The 20152-nt window shown below is 35.2% G+C and overlaps 1 protein-coding gene across 12 annotated transcripts in view; it reads right to left on the bottom strand.

The window, feature by feature from the left end:
* Cask (calcium/calmodulin dependent serine protein kinase) overlaps positions 1–20152 on the bottom strand; it is a 361598-nt gene that overhangs the window by 90036 nt on the left and 251410 nt on the right. For 8 of the 12 annotated variants that reach the window (XM_047535418.1, XM_047535425.1, XM_047535422.1 and 5 more), the window contains exons 10-11: positions 10781–10880; positions 6887–6904 (exon numbers count right to left, since the gene is read on the bottom strand). In XM_047535418.1, coding sequence (XP_047391374.1) covers positions 6887–6904; positions 10781–10880 — 118 coding nt within the window. The remainder of the gene's footprint in view (positions 1–6886; positions 6905–10780; positions 10881–20152) is intronic. The other 4 variants (XM_047535429.1, XM_047535423.1, XM_047535421.1 and 1 more) reach the window with 1 other exon arrangement.

Below are 20152 nucleotides of genomic sequence, written 5' to 3' on the forward strand. Positions count from 1 at the left end.
AATCATGTGGCTATCCACGTGGAAATGACTGTGGCTATTTTTTAAATTTTGACTTTTTGTTTTGAGATGACTATAGAGACATACACATTTGTAAAAAAAAAAAAAAAAAGAAAGAAAAAAACAAAGATCTAATGTACCTTTACCCACTTTCCTCTAAGGGTAACATAGTGTGAAAATTTAGTACATTATCACAACCAGGCCTTTGTCAGTCAAGCTATGGGATGTTCCAATACCATAAAGATCCTTCTTGTTGCCCTTTCATAGCCATACTCATTTCCCTCCCATCTTATTACTCCCAGTCCCTAGCAACTACTAATCAGTTCTCCATTTCTATATATTTTTTTCATTTTAAGAATGCTATATAAGTGAAATCATGCCATATATAACCATTTTGAATTGTCTTTTTTTTAAAGTCCACATAATTCTCATTTGTTATTTTTTATTGCTGGGTAGTAGTCCATGGTATGGATGTACCAATTTGATGATTCATTTGTTGAAGTAGCTATAGATAATTTTTATTTTGAATAATTATACCTGCCAGGGTACTGGTATTCCTTCACTAGAAATATTAAGTGGATAGTAAGTGGGATAAAAAATATAAAAGGCAGAAGTCAGTACTCATCTCCCCTGATATTCCTGAAGAGGAATTAACATAGTCCACTTCCTTCTACCTGCTCTTCTCGGGACTTTTAATTTGTTTAAAGTGGTGAAAAAATCTGAAAATTAGTTCAAAGTCAACTCTCTGTTTGTCTCTCATTTAGAGCCTTGAAAAGCAAGAGATGATGTGAAGAAATCCATCCCAAATGTCCCTCTGAACTTCTGACCTCACACATCATCAATAGCAGAATTAAACAATACCAGGTTTATCAAGTTATTAAAGCCAGTTCTAAACTCCTGGACTTAGGAAACTACAATAATAAAAATAGTCATAAAATTATTTTTTTTGTATATTTTTAAAACGTTAACAGGTAACACAGAAACCCAACTACAATTTTCACTCAATACAATTTTAACTTAGTAAAACTGTATCTAGTTTTTGTTATCTCTAACCAGCATTGTTTGTGCTGACAGTAATACATGTGGTAGTTTATTAATAAGGTTAAAATAAGGACAACCTTGTATTAAAAAATCACTAAGATGGCCAGTCTGATGACTGGGAAGCAATTTTGGATATGCCCAACCAGGGATGCATCATTCGTTGGTCTGTGAGCTCCCTGAGTTGCTCTGGGCAGTTCCTGTTTCACCAGCACACTCTGTGGGTTACTTATGTGTCCACTTATTTACTCTTTTTTTCTGCATGTAAGGTTCATAGGCAGGTCTATATTTTATTCACTTTATAACATCCACAAAATATGCACTGAATTAAATAAGACCTAAGAAAATGTAATAACAGCAGCTCCTAATTCTTAAGTGTCTATTATGTGCCAGGTCAACACAGTAAGGTTGACCTATTATCCACCTTTCTAGACAGAGGAGCTAGGGTTCAAAGGGGTCCAGAGAGCTGGGGATATAGCTCAGTTGGTAGAGTGCTTGCCTTGTAAGCACAAGGCCCTGGGTTCAAATCCCCAGCACTGCAAAAAAAAAAAAAGTGCAAAAAAAAAAGGGGTCCAGAACTCAACCCAAAGTCTATGCTCTGCCTGACTTACTACACTAGTTGACTATGATATTAAACATAGAGGAAACTTCAATAAGAACTATGATTTATGTGTGGATATGGAGGTTGGAGAAGAACTTTGATAATGCCCTATTGGTCAGATCATAACCCCAACTTTTACTGAATGTTCATGCTTTCTGCTAGGCACTAGCCAGGGCTTCAGAGAAAACACAATGCTGAGCCCTATCGCTGAGGAAGGTTTCTTAGGCTGGTGTGTGAAGTAGGCCTACTATACTGACAACAACGCAAGAGCTGAGGCAAAATCAAAGTGGCACACATATAGGCTGTCTTGGGAGGGGTTGCTCTGGAGGTGGATGAGCAGGAATTCATCACCTTCACAAAGGGCTGAATCTGTGCTCATGAGCCCAACTGGAATGGATGCTTTGCTGGAAGGAACCAAAACAATGGTTGGCCTGCATTTCCAAGAGGCAAGACCTACAGTCTCCACAGGTCTATTAAACTTCTTTGATCTTTTCTCTCTTCTGACCTGATTTAAAGTCTTATAATGAATTTAATGGCTTTCAAACACGAAAAGAAATATTTGGCACTCAAGCTGTCTGTTCCTGACTCAAAAAGGTGCCCCTAATTTCAAGTTTCTGTAATTAGGTAGGAACATTATACTTTTCCTTCCATATTTTCAAATTGAAAAAACATATTTTTTAGCCTGATCTTAAAATCTTTCTTCACCCTTGACCATTTTAACGCCTTCCTTTAAAACCTAGTTTGTTATTTCTTTCTTTGGATGTGACCAGCAGAACCAAAGAATATATTCTTGATCCAATAGATGTGCATAACTGATATCTGCAGTTCAGAACCAAGCCTATTTAAAAGTCCCATAATACTGGTCATGGTGGCTCCTGCTTGTAATCCCAGTGACTTGGGAGGCTAAGGTAGGAGGACCTCAAATTCAAGGCTAGTCTCAGCAATTTAGTGAGACCCTGTCTCCAAATTTAAAAAACAGGGATGTATTTAAAACTGAGCTATGGGGACATAGCTCAGTGATAAAGTGCCCCAGGGTTAAATCTCTAGTACCCACCCCACACAAACCTCATAATTTTTCAATTCATTATAAAATAGAAATGGACACAAAGACAGTGCTGGGGCCTTCCCATTTGCTATTTGTTTCAGATTTTAAACACAGGCAATAGTGATAATTAATACAACACGCACATACCTATTAAGCTGTTACTAGTATTCATTTGTAGATCAATTCTGTCACATACGAAAGAACTATTCATTTTTCTCAAAGATCGAAAAGGGCATTTTTCCTATAAAATCACTGAATAAGCTTACAACCACCTTGGGGGAAAAGTGATCAATAAATAGCACACAAATTCTCCTAGGAGGACATTATGGCAGGATTATGGGCATCCTAGTGCCTTTGAATTCTGGCCTGTGCTTTGGACAGTGCGTTGTACAAAAAGACACTTCATAAAAAGGTACTTGGTTGAAGTGATTTTTCTGAGCAAGTTTTGAAAAATTGAAAATATTAGAACAAAAGATTTAACCATAGAAAACAATTTATTTTATACTACTGTGTCCTTAAAGTCATAATGAAGATTATTTTAACACTAATATTTGCATAACAGTTTATAATTTCTAGAATGCTGTCATACTTATTATCTTATGTGATTCTACAATAACCCCATCTGAGGGCAAGTGTTTTTATATTGGAATGACTGGAGGCTTGGTAGGGTTAAGTGACCCATCCAAGAGCCACAGACAGTGGGCAGAAGAGTGAATCCTAGGATCCAAGTCTCTGACTCCTACTACAGTGTTCCTTCTGCTACAGAAGGAGCCTCCCCAAAACCATGTTTCCCTCTCAGCAATGTACTAGAATAATCTGCACTTGGTAATGAGTGATGTCCAAATTCTATTATATCTTTAATCTCAACTTTATTTACCATATAAGGATTTTTTTCTAGCCCTTGATCCAAAATTTGCATTGATGAATTTATTAGAAGCAATTATGCCCTGCCTTCAGAATAGGATTTTATTTTTTCTTTTTGCATAGTTCATTTGGAATCAAGTTTATATTTAATAATCAGGTTGATAATCATACATTTTAACTTTGAAAACATTTTTTTTCAAAGAATCTCACTGATATAAACAAGTCTCTTAAAAAGTTTCCTACTACTATTCCAAAATAATAGTCAAAAAAGTATAAATATATCAACTGTTTAAAAAGCCTATTTCTTTAAAGAGGAATATGCTTCTAAAGTCAATAAAAGCTTTGGATCTAGAATGATTTCATTACAAGACTGGAAAGGTCTCCTGAAAAAGTTGACTGAGTAAAAATAACCCAAAAGGAGGACAGAAAAATAAACAGTAGAATGTTTAAACTTAAAAATTCTGTGTCAAAGTAGGCTGAATCTGTTTTAAAACTGTCTCCCTAAACATTTTACTATGAAAAATTCTAACCACAGATAATTGGAAAGAATTGTGTACACCACTTACATCCTACAATTGTTAACAACTTGCTGTATTTCTTTATCACATGTCTATCCAACCATCCATCCACAAATTCACCTTATTTTTTCTTTCATTTCAAAGTAAATGACAGAGTGGTTAACATCGGCCATTTCATCCCTAAACTGAACCTAAACCTGTAAAGGTTTTTAATCCTTTTTCCTCTCTCTCAGGTAAAATTTACATAGAGTGAAATACACAAATCTCAAGTGTACCATGCAATCACTGTTGATATACCTACATTCCCTAGCAATTATTTCAATAAAGATTTGTGCGTATTTCTTAAATTACACATATAGCCATGAAACCCAGTATGACTAGCAAATCCAGCATCTGAATTGGCTCTAGTTTCTCCTCCTGAAGAGTATTCAATAATCTCTTTCCTATTATATTAGTGATACATTAACACAACACTATATCACTACACACACATTTTTATCACCCAATCAAAATCTTTCCTTGTGCTGGGCACAGTGGCACAAGCCTGTAATCTCAGCAGCTTGGAAGGCTGAGGCAGGAGCATCTCAAGTTCAAAGCCAGCCTCAGCAACTTAGCAAGGCCCTAAGAACTTAGTGAGATTTCATCTCAAAATAAAAAATAAGAAGGGCTGGGGATGTGGCTCAGTGATTAAGTGCCCCTGGGTTCAATCCCTGCTACCAAAACCAACTAACCAGCCAACCGAACAAACAAAAAACCTGAAAAACTTTCCTTGAAAGCACAATAACATTTTTTAAGAATTGTTTACTAAGGTATACTTTATTAAGTTAAAATTTAAGTGCATATTGTCATCACTCCAAAAATCATCCCTTTTGTCCCTCTGCAGTCAAGTTCTTCTCACTTCCCTACCCCCTGGAATAACTTTTATTCACACTGCACAAAGCAAATTCTGGTTTTCAATCAAGTTATAAGCAACAGTGAATCCTGCAATGGAAATTGTGTTTTGAACTTACATATCTATGCTATGTCCAATTCAAATGATAAAAACTTACACATGGTGATAAATATTTTAGATTCTTTATATATATAGTATGGACACTTCAAATTTTATGAGTTAACAGAAGCAAATTCTACATATGCATTTTGTCAGAATATAGATGCTATAATTCTAATGCCATTATGCTTATTGAAATAGTCTGTGTTTCCAAATAGCAACATCTTTGAGCCCAATGTTTTCAAGGTACTTTGACAACATTCTGCTGGCTATTAGGTGCCCATCTGTGTAAAGCTTTATCAGGAAACGGCTCTATTGATAACTCCACAATGCTCATTCTCAAATGACATGACAGGTCTGGCTGATTGAAAGAAGAGAAGGGAGGGAAGAAGAGGGGGGCAGGAGACACAGACAGAGACAGAGATAGGAGAGTGCTAAATCTATATGGGAAAAGTCTTTCATTTTAATAGTTGTTAGGTTGTTTGTGGTGGGCAGCTTCTAAAATGGACCCCTATATGATTCTCACCCGCTGGTATTCCCACTCTCGTGTGATCAATTTCCTCCCCCGGAGTGAGGGCTGGGCTTATTGACCCACTTCTAACGAACAAAATAAGGCACAAGTTATATGATATCACTTCTAAGACAAAATTATAAAGATTATGTCTTCTATCTTGGGCAATGTCACTCTTACCCTCTTTGATCACAGGCGCTGGGGAAGCAAGTTGCCATATTGTGAACAGCCCTCACCCACAACCAGTGAGGAACTAAAGCCTATCAATAACTATGTGATTCCCCTTGTGGCCCAGCCCTCGAGGGAGATGGGAGCTAAGTCAAGCTCCTATTCCACGCCCACAAAAACTATAAGATGAGATAATTTCATTACACAGCAAGAGATAACTAATACACCATGAGATTTTCAGATGAAATTGGCTACAATTTGAGCTGCAAATAATGAATGCAAGAAAATGTGACAATCCACTCAATGATCAGCACCCAGATTTTCTAATTTACCCTTTGTCTTTTATCTACTTTCCCCTTAGTAAACACAACTTTGAGGAAAAGGTTTATTTTATTTTTAATTGAATTTTTTATTGAGATAATTACAGATGCCTTCTGTACCTTGCTCAATTTCCGCACTGGGAACATTTCACAAAAAGTTATAGCATATCACAACCAGAATACTGAAATTGATACAATCCATCTATTTTATCCAGATCACCTCAGTTTTATTTAGACTCATTTATGTGTGTATATGTCTTACATTTTAATTTTCTCACATTCGCAAATTACATTCCTTTGTCATTAAAATCTAGCTATCATATTATTCCCTACAAATGTCTATTTGGTAGTAAAAGTTATTAAGAGACATGATTTCAGAGTTTATTTCACAGCTCCCTATTAATAAACTGAAAATGGACTCAATAACAGAAAGTAATGAAAACTACTTAGAGGTCATGTAATTGTCAAGTGAAAATTCACTTACCCTGAAAGTTTTCTTGAAAGCCAACTATAAAATAAAACGTTACCCTTTCCCCAGAATTAATGTATTTGTGTTTGAAATTCAGATGTGAAATAATGTAAGATGTGGCTGAAATTTTAACACTGCCTCTTTTTCTTCTTATGAAAGAAGTGAGAAGTGAAGATTTGTGCAACAATACCTCAGGAAATCAATATATCCAGGTTTTAATTTCATGGTCAGACAGTGTTAAAATTCAGATTTAAACATCTAAACACAAACAGCCAAGGAAAAAGTCAAGCTGATTATGAACCATGCAAAGCCAAACACTTCTGCATAAAAGATAAACCTTAGAGGAAAACAAAGGGATACCTACTTTCTGCTGCTAGAAGTCCTAGGAGGAAGGCAGCATATGGACAAACAACAAACAGTATGATTTTAGAGCAAACAGGTTATCAAGCCACAGTTGGGCCCATCAGATGAGTTGCAAGAAGTAGCAGTGCCCCAGCTAACCCCAAAGGAAGTCCTCACATTCCACGCGCACAATCACCAGGTCTGTTCAGGATTTCAGACATCAAATACTGGGTTCTGATTCCGACTTCTTTGATTTGAAATATGAGAATAGAATATATCCACTTTGATTTATTAAGTAACAAAGCAATAGTACTCTGTTTATCAGAAGATTAAACTCCATGGATTCTAGTATATGGACAATGGATGAATTTCAATGATCAAAATAGAAAAATATCTTTTAGAAAAAATTGTTTTATATTGTAAATGACCTGACATAAGCATATTTGACTTTCTTTTAGATGACAAACTGGAAAGCTAGTTTTTAAATTGTGATTTTCAAATATTCATATTTTCCTGAATGCATATAGTATGTATTACTCATTACCATGATAAGGTTCAATTTAAGAAAACATGCTGGATTTTGTGAGTAGGCAGCTTTATGGCTCTTCTCAAATACTGGCATTTCATAGCACCGTAGAATTGCAAGAAATTTGGGGGACCAAATTAGGATTGCCCATTATTAATTTTGTCCAAAAAGGTCATTAAAAAAACTGACCTACCTATCATTATCATTTTCATATAAAAAGTACTGTCTAAAGGTGGAACACAAAGACAGTCCATCTCAAGAAAGAACAGTTGGTGACCTTATGTTGTCCTCTGTCTTTCTAACCCCTCATTCCCTGTCCCCCATAGCCCTGCCCTACAAGGACATGTTTTGTGATCCTTTTCTCTTTTTGCTATGGGCTTGAATGAACTTTCAGGTAATGATGAAAAGTGCTTTGTGTTTTCTTCTCTAAAACAAAGCCACACAAATTTCAACAGAAAGACACCAGGAAGGATAACTTTGGGAACTTAAAATGAATGATGCAGAATTTAAGTATTAGTAGAAGTAGAGAATAATTCAGGTATGGAAATCAATGAATATACTTTAAAAATGAAATGAAAAAATAATGAAGAGCAAACACAGATGTTTTAATTTATGAAAGTGTGAAGCTTTATATGAGTCCAATTAAAATATATAATTGGCTTTCTGCAACCAACCATATAACCACTACTGTTTAGTTGCAGATAAAGGATGCTTGGTGGCAGATTAGCTATTTGATAAATAATGCTGGTTGTAACAGTAGAATGCCTTCCTTTAAATGACTTAGTATTAAAAATTGACTTCAGGAATGTACGAATAATTCCCAATAGGTATGTCAAATTTAGAAATGTGTTAAGAATTTTCTTCAAAAAATTTCTTTGTTATTTTTTGCTTCTGAACATATAAAAATATTTTCTCCTCATTTAGGGGGTGATTAGCATTAGTCACATACAGAGCATTTTAATTTTTCCATATTTTATTTGTAGCACCCAGACAATGCCATTGAAAAATACTTATGACAGACATTTAGCATATCGAATGAAAATACAGACTGCTTACAAGATCATTAAGATCCAGAAATTTAAAAAGAAAAGTAAAGAAAAGAAACTGGGTATGATTGCAGGAGGTAGAAGGCAAGAAGGAATGTAAACTGTGGATAACTAATATGAGGGTTTGCAGGACACCTGTAAGATGGTGTAAGAAGTTTCTTTCTTTAGCTTAAAAATCAAATATTATTGGGCACAGTGGAGCATGCCTGTAATCCCAGCTAATTGGGTTGAGGATGGCAAATTTGAAGCCAGCCACTGCATCTTAGTGAGGCCCTATCTCGGAGTAAAAAATAAAAAGGGCTGTGGATGTAGCTCAGTGGGAGAGCACCCCTGGACCACGAACATAAAAAAAAAAATCAAGTACTATAATCAGAAACTATTTCAACCAAATCACCTAAAGATTATACTAAAAATGAGACAAAAATTGGGCAATAAAATATATTTAATAGAAAATAAGCACTCCTATAAAGTGATAATTCCTTTCCCTAAGGGAAAAATCCAACTCTTCCCAGAAGAGAACATGAAAAAGCTTGTTAAATTCTTTCTAGACAGAGATAAATATTAAGGGCCAACACTGAAGATTAGGTCTATGAAGTGATTTGCAAGGACCATACTGTTTTCTAGGACCATTTCTAAAGATGCAAATGATAGTAGAAATATCTCACATATATATAGTGTGTATATACACACTATATATTCCAAGTATGTGACATTGTGACATAAGAACTATTCTAAAGAGGGTCAACTGTAATCTGAGTGGGAGGAGAAAGGACTGAAATCCAAATGGGTGTGGTGGTGCACACTTATAATCCCAGAATTTGGGAGGCTGAGGCAGGAGGATCACAAATTCAAGGTTAGCGTGGGCAATTCAGCAAGACCCTATCTCAAAATAAACAAATAAGAAGGGCTGGGGATGTGACTCAATGGTAGAGTGCCCCTCAGTTTAATCCCCAGTACCAGCCTCAACACACAAGAGTAAAATTCAAGGTAACAAAAAGTCACAGGGGGAGGGAAAAAATGAATTAGTAGCAAGAAGAGACAGATAAAATGATAGGGAATATGGGGGACCATACCTATAAGCACAACCTTGCCTTCCATGTGGTAAAGGCTTGGATGGTTACCAAGCCAGCACAACAGCAAGGTCTTCTCCTCAGAGTCACTTCTAATCTAAGATTCCCATTTCTGAATGTTTTTGGAAATCACCTTCACTCAAAAGAGGAAGATTCATATCCCAATTGGTAAAAGTTAAAATGAGGAACTATATACCTGCTGAATGGGAAACTTGATCCTGTCATTTTGCACAAGGTAAAAAAGCACATTCTAATTGGCCAGAAATTCTGAGTGTGTGTACAAGTGTGTGAACAGAGGAGGGCAGAAGCATAAATACTGACAGGTGCTCCTGGTTCCAACAGGGAAGAAGTACTAGTACATTCCTTCTTTTCATCTTGTTGATTGTGGGAAAACCAACTCACACTTTGGGCCTTGGTTCCAATGATGATATATGAGTATTGAAAATGCCAGTCCAAGAGTACAAAAATCAAATCAGCAATGCAAAGTCAACCACGTGATGGATACTGAGTGTCTTTAATGAAAGAAAGAAGAAAAGCTGAGGCCAGATGACATAACTCAGGAGTTAATAAAGAAATGCATAAATAAAAAATTAAAACTCTAACACACACACACACATATACATGGAGCCTTAGGATTTTCAGCAAATGACCCTTGAGAATATCTCAATGGCAAGATGGAAGTCTGAGCATAAATGATTTCATGGACACTATCAGGTTTCTTCAGGACCTGTACACAGTTCATCAAAACAGGTAACTCTTCTGTGTTCTTCCTATTTGAATACTTATACCATGGATTATAGACTTTTTATATAGAGAGAACTTGATAATTGTTTCAAGACAAAACTTACAAGACAGCTTTCCATTGAAAGATTCATTTCAAAGCAGTGCTGTCTCAAAGTCTGACTTAACGTGATGACATGGGGGAAATCTTACATCAGTTTTTGTTGAGGGAGAAGGTGATTGGAAAGATCCAAAAAGACTGACTGTAATGTTGGACTAGATGAAGTGTAATGTCAGGTCTGAAGTGCAGAAAGGGGAAGAAGTAATACTGAGGTAAAAAGAAAAAAGTGAAAAGTTGGTTTTGGAGTACTAGTGGAGGAACACTTTGGAACTAAAATGAAAAGGAGTAAGACATATGTAGGTAGAATTTGGTTGCTGATAAAAATCCCTTGGAGAATTTAAATTCACACAGAAAAAAGTTGATTTACAATTGAAGAGAAAGGATGTAGATGCCAAGTGATTTACACAACTGAATGGATGAATTACGCAATTACCTGAGGAGGTAGGATCTTCAGAGAAATCTGGCAACTCTTCAGGGGGATCCCCATAGAATGAGTTGAATTTGTGACTTGACACAGCGGCTAGTACTGCTCCCTAAAGCAGAGATGAAAAATATATGATTAAAACAAATACACAAATATAAAAGGTTAATTAAGTGGGTATCTTAAGGATTGTTCAGACAGTTAAATACATAGAAGATGTTGGCTGGAAGAAAGGTAACTTTTAAAATAATTTTGGAGCCCTTTAAATAAATTACATATGCATACACTACAATAACACTGTTAGGAATTGCAAAAGTGTATGAACTAATTACATTTTGAACTCAAATATGTACCACATAATGGAATATTTGGTAGTCATTATTAAAATGATGTTGCAGAAGGATGTTTAATGAAATGGAAAGATGTTTGTGATGAATCACACCTTGAAAACAAGGTATGGTATGATCTCATTTTTGGAAAAAATGTTAATATAGATATAAAAGTCAACATACACCAGAATATTCATCATATTAATTATCCTTGGATAGTAGGATTATGAGCCATTTTTCTTTTCAAAATCTTTTTTCCGCCTTTCTTTCTGTTTTTAACAATGACCATGTGTTACTCTTGTACATGAATTCCCACTCAGACTAAACATCAGAATAAACTGCATGTGACTTTCAAGTCACATGTATAGCCTCCATGAGTCCTGATTGAGGATCACTGCCATGTTGAATACCTGGCAGACCTTAGGACTGTCTAGTGGAGAAAGGATCAGAGTTATTATTTCCAGAACAGGAAGACTAACAAAACTTCTGGGTTTGTTCCTTAGCTCTGCCCCTTTCCAGCTGTCCAACTCTGTTTGTGTAAATCATTTAATCTCACTAGGTTTTCTTATATGTAAACTGAGGGTACTAATACTAACATACTTTACCTTATAGGATTATCAAAAGTCATAATGCATATGAAAGTGCTTTGCAAATTGTAAAAAATTTTATAAGTGAAAATCATGACTAGCCCTACAAATAGAGGTCAGAACATGAGCACGGACATTGGCCAGTCTACACAGAATTGCTCATGTAGTTTAAGTATCAAATCACCCAAGTTGTTCAAGTCTATAGTAGTCTTGGTCTAAATTTTAAATACTGAAATCTTGAATTTTTATGAAAAGAAAGACACATCTCTTAATGTGTAGGCATTTGTTAATAAATCTATGAAAACAATAGAAATACTCTTCCACAAAGATCACCTTTGGGGGGGGCGCTCATCTTAGTTTCTTTTTCTTAGTTTCTATTTTCTTAGTTTCTATTTCTCCTACAAATGTAAATTGAAAAGTAGACTGTAGAAAGGGAAGAACAAAAACAAAACAAAAACAAAAACAAAAAACCTGAGACCTGATCTTGAAGCCAACATTTCAGACAAATTTAGATTTCCCAAAGTTCAGGGTCAATGCAGAAAGGTTCTAATGCAGAACTGTGGCAACTATGTTGAAAAAAACACAGTAGCGAATGTTGAGTTCTTCTTTCTACAGAAGAATTGTATTTCACTTTACATATTATACATGTTCCCCAAAAGGTGGGTGGGGATGGAATTTTTATATATCAAATCATATTTCCCACACACTGAAACTAGACTTTTAGAAATGCATTATTTTTATTTCCAAATAAAGTTCAACTGAGATTTTGATATGTTAGTTTCAAGTTTTAAGCCCTGTTCTAGCTACTAAAATAGTCCAAGATCTATAAATACTTAAACTATTAGGGAAACACTATTTAAAAGAACTCTGAGAAGTAAATTCTTTTGAAGTAATTGTAGCAAGTTCCTAATTTTGTCCGTCTTATGGCTAGCAGTTTTGTTTATTTAGTTCTCTAAACTCAGTGACTACAAATATTGAATGCCAAGCTATTATATAAAATAGTAAAATAATTCCAAAATAGTTCATGGATTCATAGAGTTTTATTATGGTTTGAGAGACAATCTTAGAAATGTCTTATTCTAGGAGATTTAGTTTTGCCAATGGAAAAACTGAGATCCAGAGAGGCTTAGCGACCTGTGAAGATTACTGTCAACTTAGAGACATATCAAGGGCAGACAGAACTGAGGTCTGCTGACTACTCTGCCCAGTTCAAGGATTTCTACTTACCAGGAGTCAACATTTTTTTTGGTAAAGGGCCAGACAGTAGATAATTTTAGACTTTGAATGCCATATGGTATCTTTTGCAACTACTCAACTCCACCATTTAGCCTAAAATCAGCAATTGATGAAATATAAATGAAAGTACAGTGCTGTGTTCCAATAAAACTTTATCTATATCTGTGTATCTATATCTATAGGCAGTAGGTTGGATTTGGCCTCCATGTGGTAGTTTACCAAACTCAGTACTACACAATCACTTTTGAGATCCTCTGTGTACAACAGTAATATAAAATCTGAGCTTATATAAATAGTTCTTCAAATTTTCTTCTTTAATTTAGTAGCTATACTTCAGTGTGTTTTAAGGATGAAACATAATAATTTTTAGTTAAGAAGACTATTCATAATCTATTAAGAAGAGTAATATTAAAGTTGAAATTTTCTCCTTTAAGTACTAGAAAACAGATTTCTAAAACAAACTTTTCCTACTTATGCACAGTTCAGGAATGCAAGAGACTGATCAGTAAGTCAGAGAAGCATTCAGGGCATACTATTGTAATTGCAAAAGCAATAAAGGAAAAATCATAGAAAGTCATCAGAAATCTTCCTTGCTTTCCATATACACTAGGGAATAAGTGGTTTTATCCTCTTAATTGAATCACATGGTTTCAACTTACCGTCTCCTAAAGCGATTGCAATAAAATCACTCAAATACAGAATATTGTTTCTATTTATATGGGAAATTTGCTTTCTAGGTAGAGATATAATTCACAAAACAAAGAAGATGATTTCTAGAACTGATTCCCCTCCTAGATAGGCAAGCTCAGACACCCATAAACATATCTTTGCTCGTAACTCCTTCAGGAACTGATTCCCAGGTCAGAGTGCATGTGTACTCCCTTAAGAGACTCACAACCCCAGAGCACAGATTTTCCTTACAGCCTAGGTCACACATTCTGTCTCATGTATCCTTAAATTCAATTCGAGAAAATATGCTCCTCATATCTACTCCTGTGCTGAGGACTACATAGTTTATAAAAAGGAATTATTATTTCTAGAGGATTTTTAAAAAACTGAAATATTAAAACTCTAAAGCTTATGGGCAGGGGGTGTAGCTCAGTGGTAGAGCACTTGTCTAGCATGTATGAAGCCCTGGATTCCATCCCCAGCACATCCAGCAAACAAACAAACAAACAAACATCTCTAGAATTGAGTATGATGTTAAAGGAGGAAAAGTTCCAACATCCTGAAATGTCTGGTTACCAAAATGGGGAAAATAAATTTTTACTCACAGAGATAAGGTGAAATAATGAAAGAAAGGAAGACCAAAAGAAGTTTGTGATCATAATTTGAATCATATGCAGGGTTCCACAAACTTTATTTATCTACAATTTCAAAGATAGTCTGGAAATGATATGGATAATTTCTAATTATCTAAATAAATTTCTTCTTAGAAATTTGTTGTCTTCTGTAGCCTGTTGAACAGATTGAGTGTCAAAATGAATGTAAGAATATGGAAAGGAACAATTTTCTGGATTGTTGAGCATTGATGGTACTATACCCACAATGAGTAATAATCCTGAAATTTCAGCAAAGGTAGTCAGATAAGTAAAATGAGTAATATTTTATATTCTGGCATCAAAAAGTCACCAACATCTACATGCATGAGATTGGGATCCTCATTAGAATAAGACATATTCCATGCTTGTATAAATGTATGAAAATAGATTCTACTGTTATGTATAACTAAAAAGAACCAATAAAAAATACAAAAAAAGATAAAAAAGAAAAGAGTCTCACAAGACTTTCAGCATGAGAAAAAGGTTCAACTGTGAAAATAATAAACTTACTATCAAAAATGCAGTCAATATCATGTCTGGCAGTGCAAAACTAGAAGCAATCTCCATGTCCAAAAACTGGTTAATTATATTATGATTTGTACATATAATGGAATAGGTATAGAACCATTATAGTTTATGCTTTAGAATAATGACTCTCAATAAGGTGGGCATGTCAGAATCACCAATGAACCTCTTTCAAAATACACATTCCTTCCACTCACACATTGCTGTTGGGGTTGCAAATTGGTACAGCCACTCTGGAAAGCAGTATGGAGATTCCTCAGAAAGCTTGGAATGGAACCACCATTTGACCCAGCTATCCCACTCCTTGGCCTATACCCAAAGGACTTAAAATCAACATACTACAGTGATGCAGCCACATCAATGTTCATAGATGCTCAATTCACAATAGCCAGATTGTGGAACCAACCTACATGCCCTTCAATTGATGAATGGATAAAATATTGTGGTATATATATACAATGGAATATTGCTCAGTCATAAAGAATAACAAAATTATGGCATTTGCAGGCAAATGGATGAAATTGGAGAATATCATGCTAAGTGAGATAAGCCAATCTCAAAAACCAAAGGACACATGATCTCGTTGATAAGTGGATGATGATACGTAATGGGGGCTGGGAGGGGGGCAAGAATGGAGGAAGGATGGATTGTATAGAGGAAAAAGAGGGGTGGGAGGGGTGGGGGGAAGGAAAAATAACAGAATGAATCAAACATCATTATCCTATGTACATGCATGATTACGCAAATGGTATGCCTCTACTTCATGTACAAACAGAGAAACAAGTTGTACCTCATTTGTTTACAATAAAAAATAAAAAAATTACACATTCCTTCAACCTCACATACACACTGAGGGATTAGGGAGGTAGGGGTGGTCCCTTGGTTGAGTGGTACAGTGAGCCACTATTAATGATGGCAATGTGTTATATCCCTCAAGTGTGCTGAAGTGGAAACCAGTATTTAAACCTGCATTTTGTTACGAGGTATAAAAAAGTGGGTTTTATGAAATTCCCATGATATAAAATTAATCATCTCACAGTGTATAATCGAGTGGTATTTAGTACTTTCACAATTGTCTGGTTCTAAAGAATTTTCATCAATCCCCCAAACCCTGATACCTACTAAGCAGACACTTTCCAACACCTAACTATCACCAATTTGCTTTCTGTCTCTATGGATTTAGAAACATAAATACACAGAATCATCTAATATGTGGTGTCATATCTCCTTTGAATTGCTTGGAAAGTTTTGTTAAAAAATTGATTGACCATAGCTGGGTGCGGTGGTTCATGCCTGTAATCCCAGTGACTCAGGAGGCTGAGGCAGGAGGATTATGAGTTGAAAGTCAGCCTCAGCAACTTAGCAGGGCCCTAAACAACTTAGCGAGACATGTCTTAAAAAAATAAAAAGGACTGCAAGGACTGGGGTTGTGTCTCAGTGGTTAAGTGCCCCCTGGGTTCAATCCCCAGGGGAAAAAAAAATCAATTGACCATAAGTAAAAGGATTTATCCTTGAGCTCTCAATTCTGTTCCACGCATCTATATATCCATCCATCCATACACAATACTGGCATGACAGTGTTCTGGTAACTGCAGCTTTATAGTAAATGCCCAAATTGGAAAGCATGAGTCTTCCAACCTTGTCCTTCTTTTTCAAGATTGTTTTGGCTATTCCAGAGGCTCTGCATTTCCATGTAAATCTTAGGATTAGTTTAGTTTCTGCTAAAACTTTGATAGGGATTATGGTGAATCTATACATCAATTTGGGAAGAACTGTCATCTTTATAATATTGACTCTTTGAATCCACGAACATTAAATACTTCTCCATTCAGATCTTTAACTACTCTTAGCAGGCAGGGTGTGGTGGTACATGCCTGTAATCCTAGTGGCTCAGAAAGCTGAGGCAGAAGATTGCAAGTTCAAAGCCAGCCTTAGCAAAAGTGAGGTGCTAAGCAACTCAGTGAGTCCCTATCTCTAAATAAAATACAAAATGGGCTGGGGATGTGGCTCAGTGGCTGAATGCCTGTGAGTTCAAGCCCCAGTACCTATCCCTCGCAAGAAAAAATAATAAAAAATAATTACTCTCAGCAAGTTAGTTTATGGGTCTTGTATTTCTTTTGTTCATCTTTTTCATAAGTATTTCATTCTTTTTTGAAGCTATCATGGCTGGAATTTTTCTTAATTTCACTTTAGGCATGTTCATTGCTCATATATAGAAATATAATTCAATTTTGTATCCTGATCTTATATCCTGCTACCTTGCTGACCTTGTTATTTCTGATAGTTTTTTGAAAGGTTCCTTAGGATTTTCTATATATGGGATCATGCCATATGTAAACAAATGCCTTTTCTTTTCTTGCCTGAATATGCTAGAGCCCAAGAATTTATATTTCTAACAAGATCTCAGATGAGGCTGATGCTGCTGGTCCAGGGACCACACAAGAAAAGTGTACAGTAGTTTCCCTTCATTCATGACTTCACTTACCTATGGTAAATGTTGGTATAAAAATATTAAATGGAAAATTCTAGAAATCAATAATTCATGTCTTAAATTTTATTATAATATACTATTATAATAATCTGAATGTATTACTAGTTGTTGTTGTTCATCTCTTTCTGGAACTAATTTATAAATTATACTTTATCAGAGCTATGTATTATATAGAAAATAACAGTATATATAGAGTGTATACTTCTGTGGTTTCAAGCATCCACTGTTTGGTAATGTATCCCCTATGGATAAGAGGAACTACGGTATATCATACAATGGATATGATAGTAGAGGAAAACAATAGAAAGGAAGTTAATATTACAGTGTAAGTGTAAGAGTTGTTCTTTCTAAATACTATGAGGAGAATGATGATCAAAATGGTCAGAAAAATGTAAGCATAATTACTTTGGAAAAAATACAAGAGTAAAGATTACTCAGTGAAATTTTTGACATTTTAATGCTTTTTAAAACAACTTTCAAAACCCTCAAAAATATCAAAGTCAATGACTGGCAAAAAGCTAAAATAGTACAGAATGTCCATTGAGGAATGACAGTTGTTTATAGTATACCCAATCAAAGGTATTAACATTAAAATCATAATAATACATTAATAGCAATTGCAAAGTTACTAGTAAATAATATTTAAGAAGCACTTACTACAACTTTTGTAATATACTAATTCATTAAATCCAACCTATGAATGAACTATCATCACCATACCCATTTTATAGATAAAGAAATAGAGGCACAGAAAGTTTAGATAATGTGTTCGAGGCTACACAGCTAGGAAGTGTCAGAATGAAGATACACTAAACGCAGTGTAGTTTGAGAGCCCACTCTTTCCTTCTCCTTTTTGCCAATGACGCTAAAAACTTCATCGCTGACTAAGAAACAGAAGTAATTTTCTACTGATTTCAATGAACTTCCTTTATAATCACTTCCAAGGGAGTTCTAGAAATTAGGCTGTCTTCCACTAATTGAGGAGCTTAAAAATAGTGTCTGGGTAGGATGGGCAGCTATACAGTGGGGTCTGAAAGTCAGGGAAGTTGACTTCTTTGTTCTAGAGGTTTGCAAGAGAGGCAGAATGAGGAGAATGAGTTCCTTGAGGAGGGCAGATGTGACACGTCTTAACAGGGTGACTGAGCTACTCCACAGAATACTGCCTTACCAGAAAAAGCTGGAAAAAAAATTCAGTATTGACCCTGCTGATGTTCTTAATTCTAGGTTGTTTGGCGGGTCTTAAAACTTTAAATAGCCCTGCAAAGGGATGTGGTAAATCCACATGACCCCTCTGTGCTGTGACAGCTTGACCCTGTCCAAATGAATCTTAGTCACCACTTTGGCTATTTTAGGCCTAAGTCTGATTTTGTGGCCCTGGGAGAAGAACAGCATGTCTCTTGTGATGGTGAAATATCTGTACCTGGGCAATGGCAGGTTCAGCCCTGCGTAGTGTTACATCACACGACGCCAAAGCAGTGTTAGGAGTTTAAAAGACTTAGGGCAGAATTAAGAAAGAAGTACAACAAATAGTTTCTTTGGGAAGAAAACTAACTTCAAAAATAGCTGAGTAAATTTCACTAGGAATGATAAGACCTTTTTTTTCTTTTGTAAGTTAATGGTTCAGGTGGATATTATCCAAAAGGGGAAAAAGTCATGGGAAACTTCTTTGGGCAACTTCTTAAAAAATGGCATATTATGAATAAATACCCTGGCTAAGGATTTTAAAAAGCAAATAGACAAGAGTCAGTTTGAACTTCTGACTACAAAAACAAGTAGGAGAAAGACTTAAATGGGAATACTCATCACCAACAATGACATGTTAAAACTTCCCTTGTTCTATGGCAGCACTGTTCAATGGAACTTTCCATAACCATGGGAATGTTCGATATATGTGCTGTCCAAAATGTAGTCACTAGCCATCGTGGTTGTTGAGCACTTGAAATGTGCTAGTGTGAATGGGGAACTGACCATTGAATTTTATTTAATTTTAATTAATTTAAATTTAAATAGCTGCATGTGGCTAGTGGATACCATGTTGAATATTTCAGCTTTACAGTATAATATTGTAGACTAAGTTTTCCCAAAATTTATACAAATATTCTTTTAAATTTGGAATTGTATAAAATCATTCATAAATGTTAGGGGTTGAATAATAACAGATGAATAATGTTATTGCAATTTATGATGTATCTGAAAGTACTTCAGAAGAAAGGTTTTATAATTGGCAGGAGTCACGTGAATAAAGAGGACTACTACACAATCAGCCACTTAAAGAGCAGAGTTAACGTTTTATGTATCAAAAGTAGGTCAAATATAAATGAATTTTAATGCTGTAATGTAATAGGTTTTCTGTTATCCTAGGGTGGGACGGGGTAGGGCAGTATTGTTCCATATCATTTTCTTCCAATGCCGGAACGACTCCACTATTTAATGTTGGGTCTTTTCAGAAGCTTTTGAAGTCAAATGGACTCCCCATGTGGGGTAATTATTATTTATTTTTTGATGGGGTGAAGGATAGGGAGAGTAGCAAGAGAGAGAATGATATCTAGAAAGAATAAAGGAAGGAAGGTAAGAAAAGTGACTTGAAAATATTTCCTAGTAGATCAAGGTAGTGGGGGATTTTATTTATTGCTTTGTGACGGGGATTTAATCCTAGATCAAATGTTAATTCAGTGTTATTTCCATTGAACTAAATTCACAATTTCTGTCAAAGTAAAATTTGTTTAAAAAAGCAGCCTAGATTAATATTTGATAATAATGGATGATAATGTTAACTATATCTCTACTATGAATTTTAAGGAGAAAACTCTAAAATAAAATTTATCTTCCAGTTATTAAAACTTGTTTATTTAGATTCATATTTAGATATTAATGGATTTTTAAAAACTGAAAGT

Source organism: Sciurus carolinensis, chromosome X, assembly GCF_902686445.1.
Source record: "Sciurus carolinensis chromosome X, mSciCar1.2, whole genome shotgun sequence".
Lineage (NCBI taxonomy): Eukaryota > Metazoa > Chordata > Mammalia > Rodentia > Sciuridae > Sciurus > Sciurus carolinensis.